Source organism: Clupea harengus, chromosome 25 (genome assembly GCF_900700415.2).
Source record: "Clupea harengus chromosome 25, Ch_v2.0.2, whole genome shotgun sequence".
Classification (NCBI taxonomy): Eukaryota; Metazoa; Chordata; class Actinopteri; order Clupeiformes; family Clupeidae; genus Clupea; species Clupea harengus.
In genome coordinates this window covers 11,685,179-11,700,103 of record NC_045176.1, presented here as the reverse complement: position 1 = coordinate 11,700,103, position 14,925 = coordinate 11,685,179, and the positions used below count along the sequence as shown (strand labels likewise).

At 40.1% G+C, this 14,925-nt stretch overlaps 2 protein-coding genes across 2 annotated transcripts; one reads left to right on the top strand and one right to left on the bottom strand.

Annotated features, from left to right (window-relative positions):
- The first annotated feature begins 3,938 nt into the window (after positions 1 to 3,938).
- On the top strand, positions 3,939 to 9,345 carry rpe65a (retinoid isomerohydrolase RPE65 a). The gene is made up of 14 exons (XM_012826034.2): positions 3,939 to 4,031; positions 4,310 to 4,392; positions 4,516 to 4,666; positions 4,783 to 4,890; positions 5,022 to 5,163; positions 5,379 to 5,526; positions 5,782 to 5,863; positions 5,974 to 6,106; positions 6,671 to 6,810; positions 7,150 to 7,279; positions 8,020 to 8,134; positions 8,330 to 8,424; positions 8,625 to 8,736; positions 8,892 to 9,345. The coding sequence occupies exons 1-14, from the start codon at positions 4,021 to 4,023 to the stop codon at positions 9,035 to 9,037; spliced, it is 1,596 nt and encodes a 531-aa protein (XP_012681488.1). The 5' UTR covers positions 3,939 to 4,020; the 3' UTR covers positions 9,038 to 9,345.
- Positions 9,346 to 10,694: 1,349 nt separating this feature from the next.
- LOC105899422 (RING finger protein 11-like) lies at positions 10,695 to 14,881 on the bottom strand. The gene is made up of 3 exons (XM_031563200.2): positions 14,278 to 14,881; positions 13,188 to 13,357; positions 10,695 to 12,948 (listed from the first exon to the last, which is right to left on the bottom strand). Exons 1-3 carry the CDS (start codon positions 14,398 to 14,400, stop codon positions 12,777 to 12,779), a joined length of 465 nt encoding a protein of 154 aa, XP_031419060.1. The 5' UTR covers positions 14,401 to 14,881; the 3' UTR covers positions 10,695 to 12,776.
- Positions 14,882 to 14,925: the final 44 nt, after the last annotated feature.

Sequence of the window (14,925 nt, the reverse complement as noted above, 5' to 3'; positions counted from 1 at the left end):
AAAAAAAAGGCCATCAGTTGTGCTTATCTCTGAAAGGCTTCTGCTTTTCCAAACGAGGTCAGATGACTAAAGAGGTTTTAACCTAATTTCTGACATCCTCCTTTACTTCTGGTTAGTGCATAAGAACTAAGCACAACAGGGGAATCAACTTAACATTTAACACAGGGAGACAAAAAAAATATGCATTAACCCTCACACAATGGTGAAATATGTTTTTTTAGCAGTAAGTAACACTTATCCAAATAATTGTATTGCAATAAAATGTATTGCGTTTATTCTGGTCATATCTAAAAGAGGATGTACGGATATATTTTTGTAGCTTAAACACTATATTATAGAACCTGGCATTTTCTGGTGGTATCTTTTGTTATACACAGGAAAAGATGTTAAATTCCTTGTGCTATTGGTTGGGGACTTCCTACAGCACATACAAGTACTCATACTCAACAACCTAACCTAACCAGTAAAACAACTGCCCAACCATAGATCTTCAGCAGGATACAACAAAAATGTACTACTGGCTGGTGACAGCCGTAATACGCACCGCATGTTGCACCCGGGATCCGTGACAGACCTCAGACACAGGTCAACATGCTCTGTCTGTAGCCCACAAGTGCTGAAAACACAACAACATGATGTAATACTATGATGGTCACTACAATGGTTAGGGTTGTATCCCAAGGGATAATCTATATATGAATAAAATACCACAGCATACATAGAATATCAAGGTGAATAAAAGGATACAAAAAAAAAACATTTTAGAGACATTATATTATGTGCAATAATAGCATAATCTCTTAGTAATATAAAGGTTCATGAATGATTACATATATTAACAGACAAAAATAGATGCATCCCAAACACCTGTTTAGCTCTTCCACCAATAAAAAATCTTTCAAAGAACAATTTTCATATCAGCTGTGTCAGAGGACTGCCATAACAGGGTAGAAAGCACCGTATTAAATTACGATTTTTCCCAAAGACATTACAATATCCCCATCTACTGGACAATGTAGAAATTGTCAGTGTGCACATAAGAGATATGATTCTTCAGGCATTTCGAACAAGACTACATGGTTTGCAAGGTATTGTAATGCCAGCTAAATGCAAAGCATGAATCCCATCGGGAGAACATACTACTGTCAACCTGGCAGCCTGTAGGGAGTGCCATGCGCACTGTCTTCATTACCCGCAGCAGCAGCAGTGATAAACAACTCTCCTGCTCACACACAATCACAACAGGCACTTCCAGTTTCCCAACTGACTTGCTCCAGTGTCAAATTATTTCCAGTTACTTCATAGATCTTCAAGGCTCATTAACAGGCTCCTTTGAGTGCAGCTGCCCAGGAGCTCAGGAGACACCTGACACCTTACTGACAATTAAGGATATCTTTTATCCTCACCAGTATCAGAGGTGTTTGCAGGGAGCGGCCTGTGTTTATGGTCCTGTACATCACAGATTTTACACCCTTCAGGTACTGATACCCTCAGATACCCTGGCAAACACATAGCCTAAGCCTACCTGTCTGATATAAAACATCACCTATGAACCCTACATCTTCCATGCCATGCATGCCTTCTGAATGTCAGGCATTGGTCTCAGATATGTTTTTAAAAGTCCTGTGCTATTTGACACTGACACGTTTTCACTGTGTTTCTCTCCTGAGCAGGGGCTCCAAACCCAAACACTAGAGGTCACTATTTCATATCTGGATTCCTCATATCTAGAGGAGTAGCTTGCTATAGGATAACTATGAAAAACTCGAATGTGACATCAAGCTATAGCAGGAAGAAAAGAGAATTTATTACACCATAGAAAAAAACCGAGGTGTTCCTGTGAATTGTCTGGAAATGGTCAACTGGATTTCTGGTGAGCTATGGGGGTACCTAACTAACATCATTCAGAATTAGGCTGAAAGTGATTAGGTTGTAGCTTGTAGCTTGGCTTGTAGCTAGTGGAGCCTGCGGTTAAATTCAGTCAAATGTCAAACTTTCTAAACTCAATTTCCCAAGAGGAAATTACTTTTGGCTTGATACTTCATTCAGATAACGCAAGACAAGACAGATTCAATTATGGCCTCATTGCAAACACTGACACTGACACAGTGACACTGACATGTAGATATGGTCATACGTGGATTTTAAATGACACCCCTTTGTCATCACCCAGACCAACCCATGTTGAGTGGCCTGACAGATATTCTGCCAAAAACAACTGAGCTGGCAAGACATCGGGCAGCACAAAGCTTATGGATATATATATATATTTTAGTTTAGATACAGATCAAGTTAAAGAAAGTGAATAAAAAGTGTACTTTTTCTATATACTTTCAAAGAAAGAAACCATGGGCCAAATTACATTTGTTTTGTTTATGACTGCTTAGTAGTATATATCATCTGACAGTGTCACGGCGAGGTTGGGATTTTTATAGCACTTCTGGGAATTTCCCAGTGACTAGCAGACTCCCAATCAAGCCTGACACAGTTAATACAAATCTGCCATGGAATGTCAGTCAAAATCAAAGCCACCCTTTCAAGTGCCTGAGCAACAATAGCCCCTGTATTCAGGCTAACGCAATACGAGGGTGTAATGGTGCACTGTCGTTTTAAAATCCCAGTCAATGTGAATAACAAATGACCAGAAGTACACACCAAATGTCACATGTATACAATTGTATGTGCATCACAAATAGTATTACAAATAATATTTAAAAATGAGTAAATTATAAGTCATTCTGAGGGAGAAAAATCTGGGAGACAAACTGTATATTTACATAAAGGTCCATAATTATTATCTGATCAACAGAGGCAAAAGGCAGTTAGTCATTCATCCAACCATATTTTAAAGCTTTAAAGTCCTAGACATTTGGATTATGGGAATAAAGAAGTAAGTAAGTCATGAAGGAAAGAAAGAAAGACAGAAATCTGGGCTCATTCTGTCATTCTGTAGGGTGTACTTTCAATACAGTCAGTAAGAATTACAGCAAGAAAAACAATAGCAACTTTCTCTCTCTCTGAGTGTGTGTGTGTGTGTGTGCGTGTGTGTGTCTTTGACACAGTATTGCCATGACTGTGGGCACATGATAAATCACCATACTTGGCCAGAAACTTACTAAAGTGCCACTCTCATCATGTGTTCTTGCTTTTTTATCCTATTGGTGAAAAAACAATGTTGCTGTTGTTTGTAGCATATTTCTAATGTAATCCATGGCAGGCTTATGCGTGCATTCTAAGGGAGCAGACAGTATCAAGCGAGGGCAGTTCAACACGAGGCAGGTGTCTCGCATGGCCTCTGCAGTGAGGACAGCTCAACACGAGGCAGGTGTCTCGCATGGCCTCTGCAGTGAGGGCAGCTCAACACGAGGCAGGTGTCTCGCATGGCCTCTACTGCTGCCAAAAAAAAACAGAATCGTTTCTTACTCTCTTTTCTCAAACCCTGATAGACCTGAACAACATTTTTGTTTTAATCCTTTGAACATTTCATAATTATTACTCACATAGTTTCACAAAAGGAAACATGTAGATCGTGTGCGTCTGTCTGTGATGTGTGATGTAATGTTGTTAATTACACAATTTTGTTGAGAAAATGGAGAAAGGAAATAGGGCGATGAAAACAGAGTGGAAAATAAGGAATCACATGTGCAATGCATGTCGGATCTGAGTTCACAGAGAGAGCTGTTTGCGTCCCTCATTTCAATGAAAGTCTTAAAAAGGTTGTACAATCCTCGAATTATTTTTGTTGCAACACTCTCTTCGGCAGAAGCACTTGCTTTTGGCTACAGCTCTGAGACGTAAATCCTGAAGGAGATTGTGACTATTGTGACCCACTGGCTCAAGAAGTGGAAACAAAAGCATTCTTGTTCAGGCAGTCGTCTGATTGGCTAAGAGAAAAGCAACAGTTGCTTGTGTCACAGAGTGTGAGGTAAGCTTGTGATATAAATGCTGAAATGCTCAGGCTGAGGGTTCCAACACACCAGCCATCAATCCACCTAAGCACGTCACACCAAGGAGGCAACCATGGTCAGCCGGTGAGTGAACATTAATGTTTCCATGTAATGTGTGCGAAAAGTTGTATGCATTCAGTGAACTGCTGCTTGAATTATGCTTCACGGTTCTTAGATTAATTACATTGCACAGTTTTAGACTTTCAGTACCACTTGGCAATTTGGAGACTGCCTAGGACATTTTTGTTGCAAGTTGACAAACTGAACGCGGGGGGAAGACCAAGGTGTCCAGATAAATTTGTGATGATGATGGACAATCTATCGGACTCTAAATGACTTCTTATTTCTATTTGTGAGAGTAGCTTTGAACACCCCGCTGGTGGCTACAAGAAAATCTTTCAAACTGTGGAGGAGACTGGAGAGGCCCTCCCAGCGACAGTCGTTGGTAAGCCCATTACCGTCAAAGGAAACGAAAAAAAAAAAAACATGCAAACAATGTTCATTTCTATTTAGGTCAAAGTTGGATTGATCACATGACTATTCACACTCCTTTCTGGCCCATCCACAGGACGGATCCCCTCCTTCCTGAAGGGCAGTCTGCTCCGGCTGGGCCCAGGCCTGTTTGAAGCAGGAGACCAACCCTTCCTCCATCTTTTTGATGGCCAGGCTCTGATGCACAAATTTGATTTCAGTAATGGACAGATAACCTACATGCGCAAGTAAGAATTGTTTTAGTTCACGTACAGGTTATCGATACCTGTGATATAACTGACAAAGGTACATATGCCTGTTCATATGCCTATATACACGTGCCTAATTTCTTTGGTCCCAACAGATTTGTGAAGACTGATGCCTATGTGCGAGCCATGACAGAGAAGCGTGTCTGTATCACTGAATTTGGCACCATTGCCTACCCTGATCCTTGCAAGAACATCTTTTCCAGGTTTTCTAATGTTTCATTTACATTCCTGGAAGCTGCACTGATTTGATACAGTAACATTTATTTCACTTTATACGACTGATGAAATGAACCACTCATTAACTCTGTGGATATATTTTTGAAATTATTTTCAGGTTCTTCTCTTACTTCAAAGGAGTTGAAGTCACTGACAATTGCCTGGTAAACGTTTATCCAATTGGGGAGGATTTCTATGCTGTTACAGAGACTAACTTTATTACTAAAGTCGACACAGAAACATTGGACACACTCAAAAAGGTAGATCACATTCACTGGCATGTGTTTCATTCTCAGCTAAGTTAGATTTACTTTGTTATTACACAGCTTGGATGGATTCCTGTATTACTGGAAAAATGGCTCTAATTTCTCAGGTCCTAATTGCACGGGTTTATTCTCCTCCATGCACAAAAGTTCACACAAGTATTAACTTATTTATTTTATAATTTATTTTCGTATTCACTCCTTCACTTAAGGTGGACCTTATGAACATTGTGAATGTCAATGGAGTGACAGCTCATCCTCATATTGAGAAGGATGGCACAGTGTATAACATTGGCAACTGCATGGGGAAAGGGGCCACTCTGGCTTACAACATTGTCAAGATCCCACCAACCCAGAAAGGTAGGATTTTCTATTGCTTCTGGTCGACTTGGCTTTCTGCATATCATGGTGATCCTTACAAAACGTTGTGGATCAGCCTCGATTTGTATAGGTGAGGTTTGTAAGGTCTTCCCTGAAGTGTTTCTTAAAACTTGTCACATGTACTCTGTATGTGTGTGTTGTGTGTGTGTGTGTGTGTGTGTGTGTGTGTGTGTGTGTGTGTGTGTGTGTGTGTGTGTGTGTGTGTGTGTGTGTGTGTGTGTGTGGACTCCTCAGATAAGTCTGACCCAGTTAATAAATGCCAGGTGGTGGTGCAGATCCCCAGTGCAGAGAGGTTTAAGCCATCCTATGTGCATAGGTGAGCACCAGTGGATGTTTTAGAAATTGATTATTTAATTGATATTTAATGAGTTAATTACATGAGATCTGAATCTGATTTTGAGTTTTTTTTTTGGGTGACCTTCTCAGCTTTGGTATGACAGAGAACCACTTTGTCTTTGTGGAGACGCCCATCAAAATCAACCTGCTGAAGTTCTTGGGTGCCTGGAGTGTCCGTGGTACCCAGTACATGGATTGCTTCGAGGCTGACGACATGAAAGGAGTAAGTGTGGGGCACCACTTACTTCACTGCCATGACGACGGTGGTGGTGGGGCTGGGGCTGAGCTTTGAACTGAAGGGGCCTGTAATCTTATAGATTAGTCAATTTTATAGACTGAAGTAAAATGTGTGTCACACCAAAAGTGTTTCGTTGTTTAAAAAGGCATTAGGGAGCATTTGTCTAAAACTAGCGAGCAAACTAGCAAACAGTCAACAGATTTCCCTTGCAAACACCAACAACAACACAGTTGGCTTCGATGCAAGCTAGTTGGCAGTTTGATGTATATTGGTGATATATTCTGCAGTGTCACACTCTAAACACATTTTCCCAGGGTTCTGGATAGTTTAAATAGCCAGGGTAAATACTGGGAAAACCAAGTGTGTTTATCTGTCCTCCTATGTCTAATCAAAGTGAGTTTTACGTTACAGACAGTAGTTATCAACAGGATCAGCAGGATCAATCTGCATAACGTCACTTAAACATCTTAGGTCACTCTAAAAGTGTTTCTGAATACCAGCGCCTTTGGTGTGCATCCTGATAAAGGTGTGCCATTCTATCCTTTACAGACCTGGATTCACATTGCCAGGAAGAATCCTGGGGAATACATTGACGTTAAGTTCAGGGCCTCTTCCATGGGTCTTTTCCATCATATCAACTCCTATGAGGACCAAGGCCACATTGTTTTTGATCTATGCTGTTGGAAAGGGTAATTATTGAGGTTCTTGAATTGGTCTCATTTGGATTTCTCTAAGCCAGTACAAGTTAAAGGTTTATGTTGAATGTGTATGTTATGTTGAAGTATTAAGCAGGTGCCTTTATCAAAAGTGATTAGAAAAGTCTCTTGATTCGATGGATATTAGCTCATTTAATGAACTGAATATCTTTTATCTATGCTAAAACTAATTTGTAAACACAGATTCCTACCTACAGTGAAAATATAGCAGGACAGGAACTTTTACACAGGGTGCATTCCTTACCAATTTTGTGTATCCATTTCAGTGCTGATTAAGTCATGTTTTGATCACCTATGTCCTCTGTTGTGTAGGCCTGAGTTTGTGTACAACTTCTTGTGGCTGGCAAATCTCCGTTCTAACTGGGATGAGGTAAAGAAAAATGCAGTGCGAGCCCCACACCCTGAGGTGCGCAGGTTCGTCATTCCACTGGATATACACAGGGTGAGTTCTCTGCCATCTTTCTGCATCTTGAAAGCTGTAGAAAACACTAAACCGTCTACATGACCAAAACCAATAGCTACAAGATTTAAGGATGCTAGTTATTTTTCAGAGCTTCAATCTGTGATTTGAATTCTCTACTCTTTGAATGGCCTATTGCAGACAGAGCATTGCTAACTCTGGAAGTCCTCCCTCCATGACCCATTTGACATTACCCATTTACTTAAAGCTGCAGTATATGATTCTGTCATAAGATAGCTGCGAATAAATCACTAAGAACCTGTCTCTTTCCCTCAGAACCTGCCCAATAGCCCTCCCTTTGACCTCAGTATGCACTCATTATGTGCTATTGCCTGAATCTGACAGTGGTTTAATTTCTGTCTGGCCATTCATTTCCTAAGAGTGAGCAGTGAACATTTATAGCCAGACTCTCCCTCCACATGCTTTCACTGGTAGTAAGTGAGCAAGGTGACTAGCACCACTTTCCGAGTTAGATTCAGCAGTAGATTTCCCTAGACTGCTACCTGCTACTTTTTAAATTGCAAATATCCATGCATACAAGATATAAGCCAAATCATGTTAGCCTCCAGCTACCATGTTAGCCTCCAGTACTGCAGTTTGGCCAATATCATTTTTTTGTTTTACTATTCTTTCATGTTTTACAACATAGGAGTATTTACAATGGTTCAGAATTGTTCTTATCGCTCTCTCTCTCTCTGTATGTCTGGAATAAACACAAACAGGAGGACCAGGGGACGAACTTGGTTACTTTGAACTACACCACTGCCACTGCAGTGATGAAAGCCGATGACACCATCTGGCTGGAGCCTGAGGTGTTGTTCTCCGCTCCTTACCAAGGTGAGAACTTCACTAATGGGTTTTATATCATTCCAACAGACATACAGTATCTGGCAAGTTAGTTTTTCTGTGCCTAATCTGTATGTCGTTACAGTAAAGAAAGGAAAGGAATTTGTTCTGAAACTGTTTAGATAAATATGTCGCCATTTCAATGGAGTCAATAATATCTCTATGTAATTTACTCTGTGTCCATAGCTTTTGAATTCCCTCAAATCAACTACCATATGTGCAATGGGAAGAACTACACATATGCCTATGCACTGGGCCTGAACCATTTTGTTCCTGACAGGGTACGTACATTAAAGACATTGAATCAATTATCTGACACTCAGTTGTGGTCACCTGACGGAAGACCATAAAACACAGATAATGAGACCTGTTTGGATTGAACAAAAGAACAAAATGAATGAACTCTACTCATGTCACGGTGTTAGAGCTTCTTGCATGTCTCTTGTCTGGTAAGTTTATGTCTTTGTTATGTTCACTTCAGATTTGCAAGCTGAATGTGAGGACCAAGGAGACGTGGGTTTGGCAGGAGCCCGACTCCTACCCATCTGAGCCCCTGTTTGTGCAGACCCCTGACAGCACGGATGAGGACGATGGTGTGTATGAACTCACATGTCTGCTTTTGTTCTTAGGGAACAGTTACAGGTCTCTTATGCTCCAAAGCCTTCCTTTTACTAGTTTTAAACACACGTCCCAGGACAGACAGATCTGAAGAAAGCGTTCTGATGGCACTTTAAACTTTCATCTCCAGGTGTGCTCCTGAGTATTGTGGTGGCCCCAGCCAATGTGAGACCCACATACATGCTTATCCTCAATGCAAAGGACCTCTCGGAGATTGCCAGGGCTGAGGTTGACATCATCACTCCTGTCACCTTCCATGGAATGTACAAGCCATAGGGAGGACAGAGGGTTCTCACACCTCAAGGTATAGAACTGGGCAGGCAATTTGTGAAGCACGTCTTAAAAATGTGTATACGCAGTCTTTTAGTAATCAACGGGTAATTGCAACCAAATATCACACACTGGATTAGTGCATAAATATCTTGAAATGGCACAAACTGTTGGATTTGAGTATTGCTGTAACTCAGTACATGAGATTACACATGTGACTTGCATCTGTGGTCAGCAAGATGTATGATTTGTATTTTGATGTAATATGCTGTTTGTTCTTAAGCTTAATTAAATTAAAGACAAATACCACTCAATCATGTTGGTTTAGACAATGTTATTTTGTCCCTGTGGTCATATTGGTGGTCGTACTTTTTTTTTTTTTTTTAAATGAATCTAACATCAATATCTCAGCTACTCCCCTTTGAATTTACAGTGCAAAGTGCAGCCCTGGCTTAATTTGTTGCACTATCAGTCTTAACACCGTGATTGGTAAAGGCATCTCAGGCATAGGCAACAACAACAACAACAACAACAGGAAACTTAGTGAATGTGGAATACCCTTAACATTTTTAAGATTGAATTCAAAACCAATACAAAAATAAAAGCAAATATGTTGACAATCAGTTGTGTGTACTGTAAGCGTTTTCTTTCCTGATTGGTGTATTGTAAAAGATCAGAATAATCACACTTAGTCTCTGAGTAAATAGCTCTACAAACAAATCTGTTTATACCTGAATGCAAGTCATGAAGATGTGTCAGGAGAGTACACTTGGCTCTTCAGGAGAAATGAAAAGAACTGTGACATCGGAATGAGGGCAAAGTTTGGTGGTGGTTCACGATGAGGTAGTCTTTAGGTTCTGTACCATACACGTGGTCCAAATGGTTTCAAGACTTTCAACTTCTTGTATACAGTATACAGGAGAAAGGGCATTCTGAGAGCAGACTGTGTGTGTTGAAAAAGGTCAGAAATCCAAGCTTCAAGCAAATGCCTGGTGAGGCATCTGGCTTTCACAACACAGGCCAGCTAATACGGTGCTCTGAGACTACTTAAAACATAATAGGCACTGTAGACAAGCATGTACTTCATGCCCGTGTATGAAGCAATAGATGGATTTGCTAATCAGCGTGACCATACTTTAATACAGTAACAATGGATAAGACCTTGGGAGCACAAAGATGCATTGTACATTAAAACACAGTGCCAACTATGGATTTGGATCCAGATCTCTTAATGTTTTGAAGAAAAAAATATATTATTATAATAATAGAACTTAATAAAGTAAAGCAGCCATTTTAAAACACTTATACTGCATAGCAACCATCAATAACCCAACTGTGTAAAATCCAGTAAAGGCTTTGAATAGTGCAAGACACAAGACATGCTCATGAATTATGCACTCAAGTTGTCTGTGCACTGAAAGCGTTTAAAAAGTATTCTGGCCATTATAAAAAGACAGATTGAAGTGTCATATGGTGTAGTAGCCATTGATGACATGAACTACAAATACTGATATGACCAGTTAGCAGTGTTGTTACAGTCCTGTATTTCATACAATATTTCACTGTTTCATTCACATTTTATTTAGCACAGTGTTTCATTATGCAGCTTGCTTTTGAAGTAGTTTTACGACCAATATAAGCAATAACATCACTTGCCACCATAACATCTTCATAACATCTTTAATGTGGTCTTTATTACATGTTTACTGAATGGTCAGAGTTGAAGTGTCAATGGTCAAAGCTTGGCTAACTGTAAAGATTCAAACAACTCCTGTACTACTCTCCTCGAAAATAAAAATAAAACAAATACATTGACTAAATGGAGACATGAAATATAAATAAGGTGAATTGCTCAACAGTTTATGAGAATAGTCATTCACAGATAAAGCTAAGAAGGCCCCTACAAATGGTAATCTGTCCAACAGCCTGTATACTGCGAACTGCAATAATGCAGACAGAAAGAGTAAAATCACCACCACGTCAGTAAATTAGTAATATTGACAAAGGAGAGCTGATTGAGAGCTGGATCTTACATACAGCTTCTATTTCTAAAAAAAAAAAAAAAAAAAAAAGAGACAGATACAAAAAATCTTTTAGCTTCAACTTTTCTCCTTTTCACCTGGTGGCTGCCTGTGATGGCAGCCGACCCAGACATATAACGACCTCGTAATGTCACCGCCACGTCACCGCTTAAGCTCGAACCTGCGAGCAAGTCTACAATAATTCCAAATGTCCATTTCAACATCTTGAATGCAGATGCATTTACTCTTCCTCTGTTGTCACACTGTTCTCAAACGCTGTCAATGTCACCTCATGTAATGTTGATTTAATGGGGCGATAATATACTAAACTGACTGCAAGGGCGTATGAATGTCACTGGTTGACTTTTTTTTTCAGATTTACAGCTACAATACACAAAAGAATGGAACTGTACACTACTATAATATATAGCATGGCCTACACATTTGGATATAATGTAAAATAAACATTTTGTAACTGACATTAAATAAACTGACACTTCAGTGAGAGGCCTTCAGTAGTGTAGTGTATGATGTTGTGACCCAAATAGATTGTTTACTGTAACACTTCAGCGTCTGGAATTCCAGACAGGGAAATGTACACCAATAGTATGTCACATAAATACTGATCAACAATAGCATTAATAGAATTATTTACAGTGACCTATGTGACAAAAATAAGATTAGTGCAAGGTTAAGGTTATACTGTACATAAATATGATTCCCGTTATTAACCTATGTAAAGTGCAATTTTTCTAGGTTCGATATATATATTTTTTGTATGTGCAAGCATTCCTACTGTACTTGCAATCTGGCGGCTACTTGTTCCTGATCCCCATGCGCGAATGAGCCCTTTACATTGGCTGAATGAGAGTGACTTGACTCCTCCAGTTGTGGACACAATACTACACAGTTCTGAAGACTAGAAGAGTTAAGACTTGAAGACATGATGCCTGAGGAACTAGGCAACTCAAATAAAAATTAAGATTTTCTTAACATTGCATGTTTGCTTGATAAATATGGCAGGCACAACTTGTTTGACTGCCTCTCTCTGCATTGCTTGTTAAGAGGAAATTACATAGTCAACCTCTTTCTGGGCGAAGGAAATATAGATTAGATCAGATTTCTAGACAGGAAACCTGCTCTTGGACTTAAATTTGGTTTTCAACATAGATTTCAAAATGCCATTTGGTCCTAGGCTTAGATCAAACGACCAAACAAAAAAAAACGTCCGCCTTCAAGTCATTTATCTAATGCCATTTAGACATCTCGATCACCTTGATTTTGTCCTTAACTGAAAACTGATTTTGACTTGACAAATCAAAATGTTCTGAAACACTGGAAAACAAAACAAAACAAAAAACATATATAATGCTAAAAGCTGAAAAAAAGAGGATCCTCAATGTTAATGCAAACCACAAGACTGCACGCCAACTGGCCACACATATGTATGCAGGGGGACCCATTGACTAAAACCTAACCACAGTTCACAACCCTAAAGCATACCGAACCATTTTCAATGCAGGGAGCAATATAGGCTGTTGCGTGAAATGGGGTCTTTTACTGCCCCTGAATTCCCAAACGTCAAAGTTAGGCTGTATTCCCACCACACAATGGCCAATTAGGTTAGACGTCTGGGTCAAATTGAAAGACTAAGGATTTTGGGGGAGGGTGAAAGAAGAAGAAGAAGAAGAAGAAGAGGAGGAGGAGGGGAGAGTGGTCCGTGGTCAGTTGGTCTCGTACGTGGAGAGAAGCGCGGCGTCCACTGGCTCCATGCATGAAGGACAGGTGAAGGAGCGCATCAGCCAATCATCTATGCAGTCCATGTGATAGATGTGCATGCATGGTAAGAACCGGATGGGGTCTCCATACACAAAGTCCATCATGCAGATCACACACCTGCGCAAGAATGATCAGGTATTACACTGTGGCTTTACTGCATTCAAAGGACAAAGACATTATTGTATAATGCATTTAACAGAGACTGTAGTAAGCAAGGCAAATGGCAGGTAAAATTAGTCAAAAATAATGTATTAATGTGTATTATTATGTTATCATATTAACATCTTGGTCACACTACACTACCAAATGTGGTCCCTGCTCAAACATCTTATTAGGTCTATATAGCTTGTACTCACTCCCTAATTTTCTTCTCCGAGCCATCCTGACCCCCATCATAGACTCCCCGGGGCAGATGTTGGATGAGGCCTATGCGCTGAGCAATTCGGATCTGCTCCTCTTCAGTGAGCTGGGTGGCTAGGCACGTCTGACTGGGTGTGGGGTGGTACACAGGCATGTGGACCTGCTCCTGCGAGATAGAGACAACGCACTTTAGCCTTGTTTGCTTTGCTCCAACAAGAGTTGAGCATTTTCACAGCATATGGAAACCTAGAAAAAGTGAGTTATCTAGGTCCACTCCTCCTGCCCCCTTCCTGATCTTGAACTCAAGTTAATTTGAGAGGAGAGTCAATCGAGATGATAGACATTCAGAATCAGAATCAGGTTTTATTGGCCAAGTAAGTTTGCACAAACAAGGAATTTGACTTGGTAAATTCTGGGCCCAGATAAGTAACAGTCAGTTATAGTAAGCTTACTATTTTTTCTGTTATTACACATTTGGCCCTGATCTTATTTCAGTCTCGCTGCCATTCTTGTTTCGCTTGTTTTTCTTCTAACATCGACTTAATCAACACATCAGACGCATATATACAGTTAAAGGCTACTTTGCCCACCAAAAAGTTAGTTAGGTTTTCAACATCTTGAAATTCCATTCATGAATATTTGATGCAGACTTGCAATCAATCATGCCTGTGTTAGTTAACGTATCTAAGCACAGTTCCTGAACTTATGATGCAAAGTTATATTGCTTGTTAGCCAACGCGGTATCTAGGTCAGTAACCTTACATTAGCTAGAGATGGCTGCACTGACTTTCTGTACAAGACCCACTTAGTTCTGTTCTTTAAGTTTCTTGAATTGGACCATGTCATGTTACACACAATACTGGGAAGATTCGTCCGTTATTTAGACACGACAAATAACATTAATAAACCAATACCCATAGAATAACGTTATTCTGTACAGGCTTTGAACATACGCGGAAATGACCTGACTATAAATAGCTAGCTAGTTGGCATGAATGCTAACCTGCCTAAAACGAGCCAAGTCCGTTGTGCAGGTCTGTCGTTTTAACTGCTATGTTATTGATAACATGTACCTAAATTACTTACCTCATAAGGTGGAGGGGGCTCTAAATCCGGGTCGGAGCCATCGCCGTAACTAGCCCGGTCAGACTGCGATTCATGTAACAACGAAATATCGTCTGACGTGGGGGATTTTAGACAATTGCCCATGACCACTCCAAACCCTTTCCTTCTTCCAGCTAGCAAATCTTAGCTATCCTAAATTCCTCTATCACGGTCGAATTACAACTCTTTCCGTAACAAATTTGACAAATATCGTTAAATCACTGGGCTAACTCTTGATCTCACTCATTCATTTTGGGTAAATTAGTCACGCTATCTGTGGCAGATTATCAATATGGATCATTCCGAAACAAAGGACCTGCCTATTATATTCAGCTGTTAAGACTGAAAACTAGCTTCAAGCTACCTAGCCAACTATTAGACAGTGGTCTACATCCATTTGCTGAACACAATTGCTGTTCTACTAGTAGTAATCGTTGTGATTACACAACATATTGAACACTACTTTCTAGATATGCCAGCTAAATATTTAGAAGATAAATTTCATAGGAGCTAACAGTGACTTCTCTTCCGTAGCTGGCGTCACAGCTTGAGTGTTGTTTTGCTACGTCAGAGAAAGGTGGTTCCAAAAGCAAGCTCTCTCTGAGTGGATGGTTTGAGGCTCACGTCATA

Coding starts and splice junctions, on each gene's coding strand:
- rpe65a (XM_012826034.2), top strand. Junction 6,811..7,149: donor GATCTATGCTGTTGGAAAGG/GTAATTATTGAG, acceptor TCTGTTGTGTAG/GCCTGAGTTTGTGTACAACT. Junction 8,425..8,624: donor ACCATTTTGTTCCTGACAGG/GTACGTACATTA, acceptor TGTTCACTTCAG/ATTTGCAAGCTGAATGTGAG.
- LOC105899422 (XM_031563200.2), bottom strand. CDS start 14,400: ATGGGCAATTGTCTAAAATCCCCCACGTCAGACGATATTTCGTTGTTA. Junction 13,358..14,277: donor AGCCCCCTCCACCTTATGAG/GTAAGTAATTTA, acceptor TCTATCTCGCAG/GAGCAGGTCCACATGCCTGT. Junction 12,949..13,187: donor TCGGAGAAGAAAATTAGGGA/GTGAGTACAAGC, acceptor ATTCTTGCGCAG/GTGTGTGATCTGCATGATGG.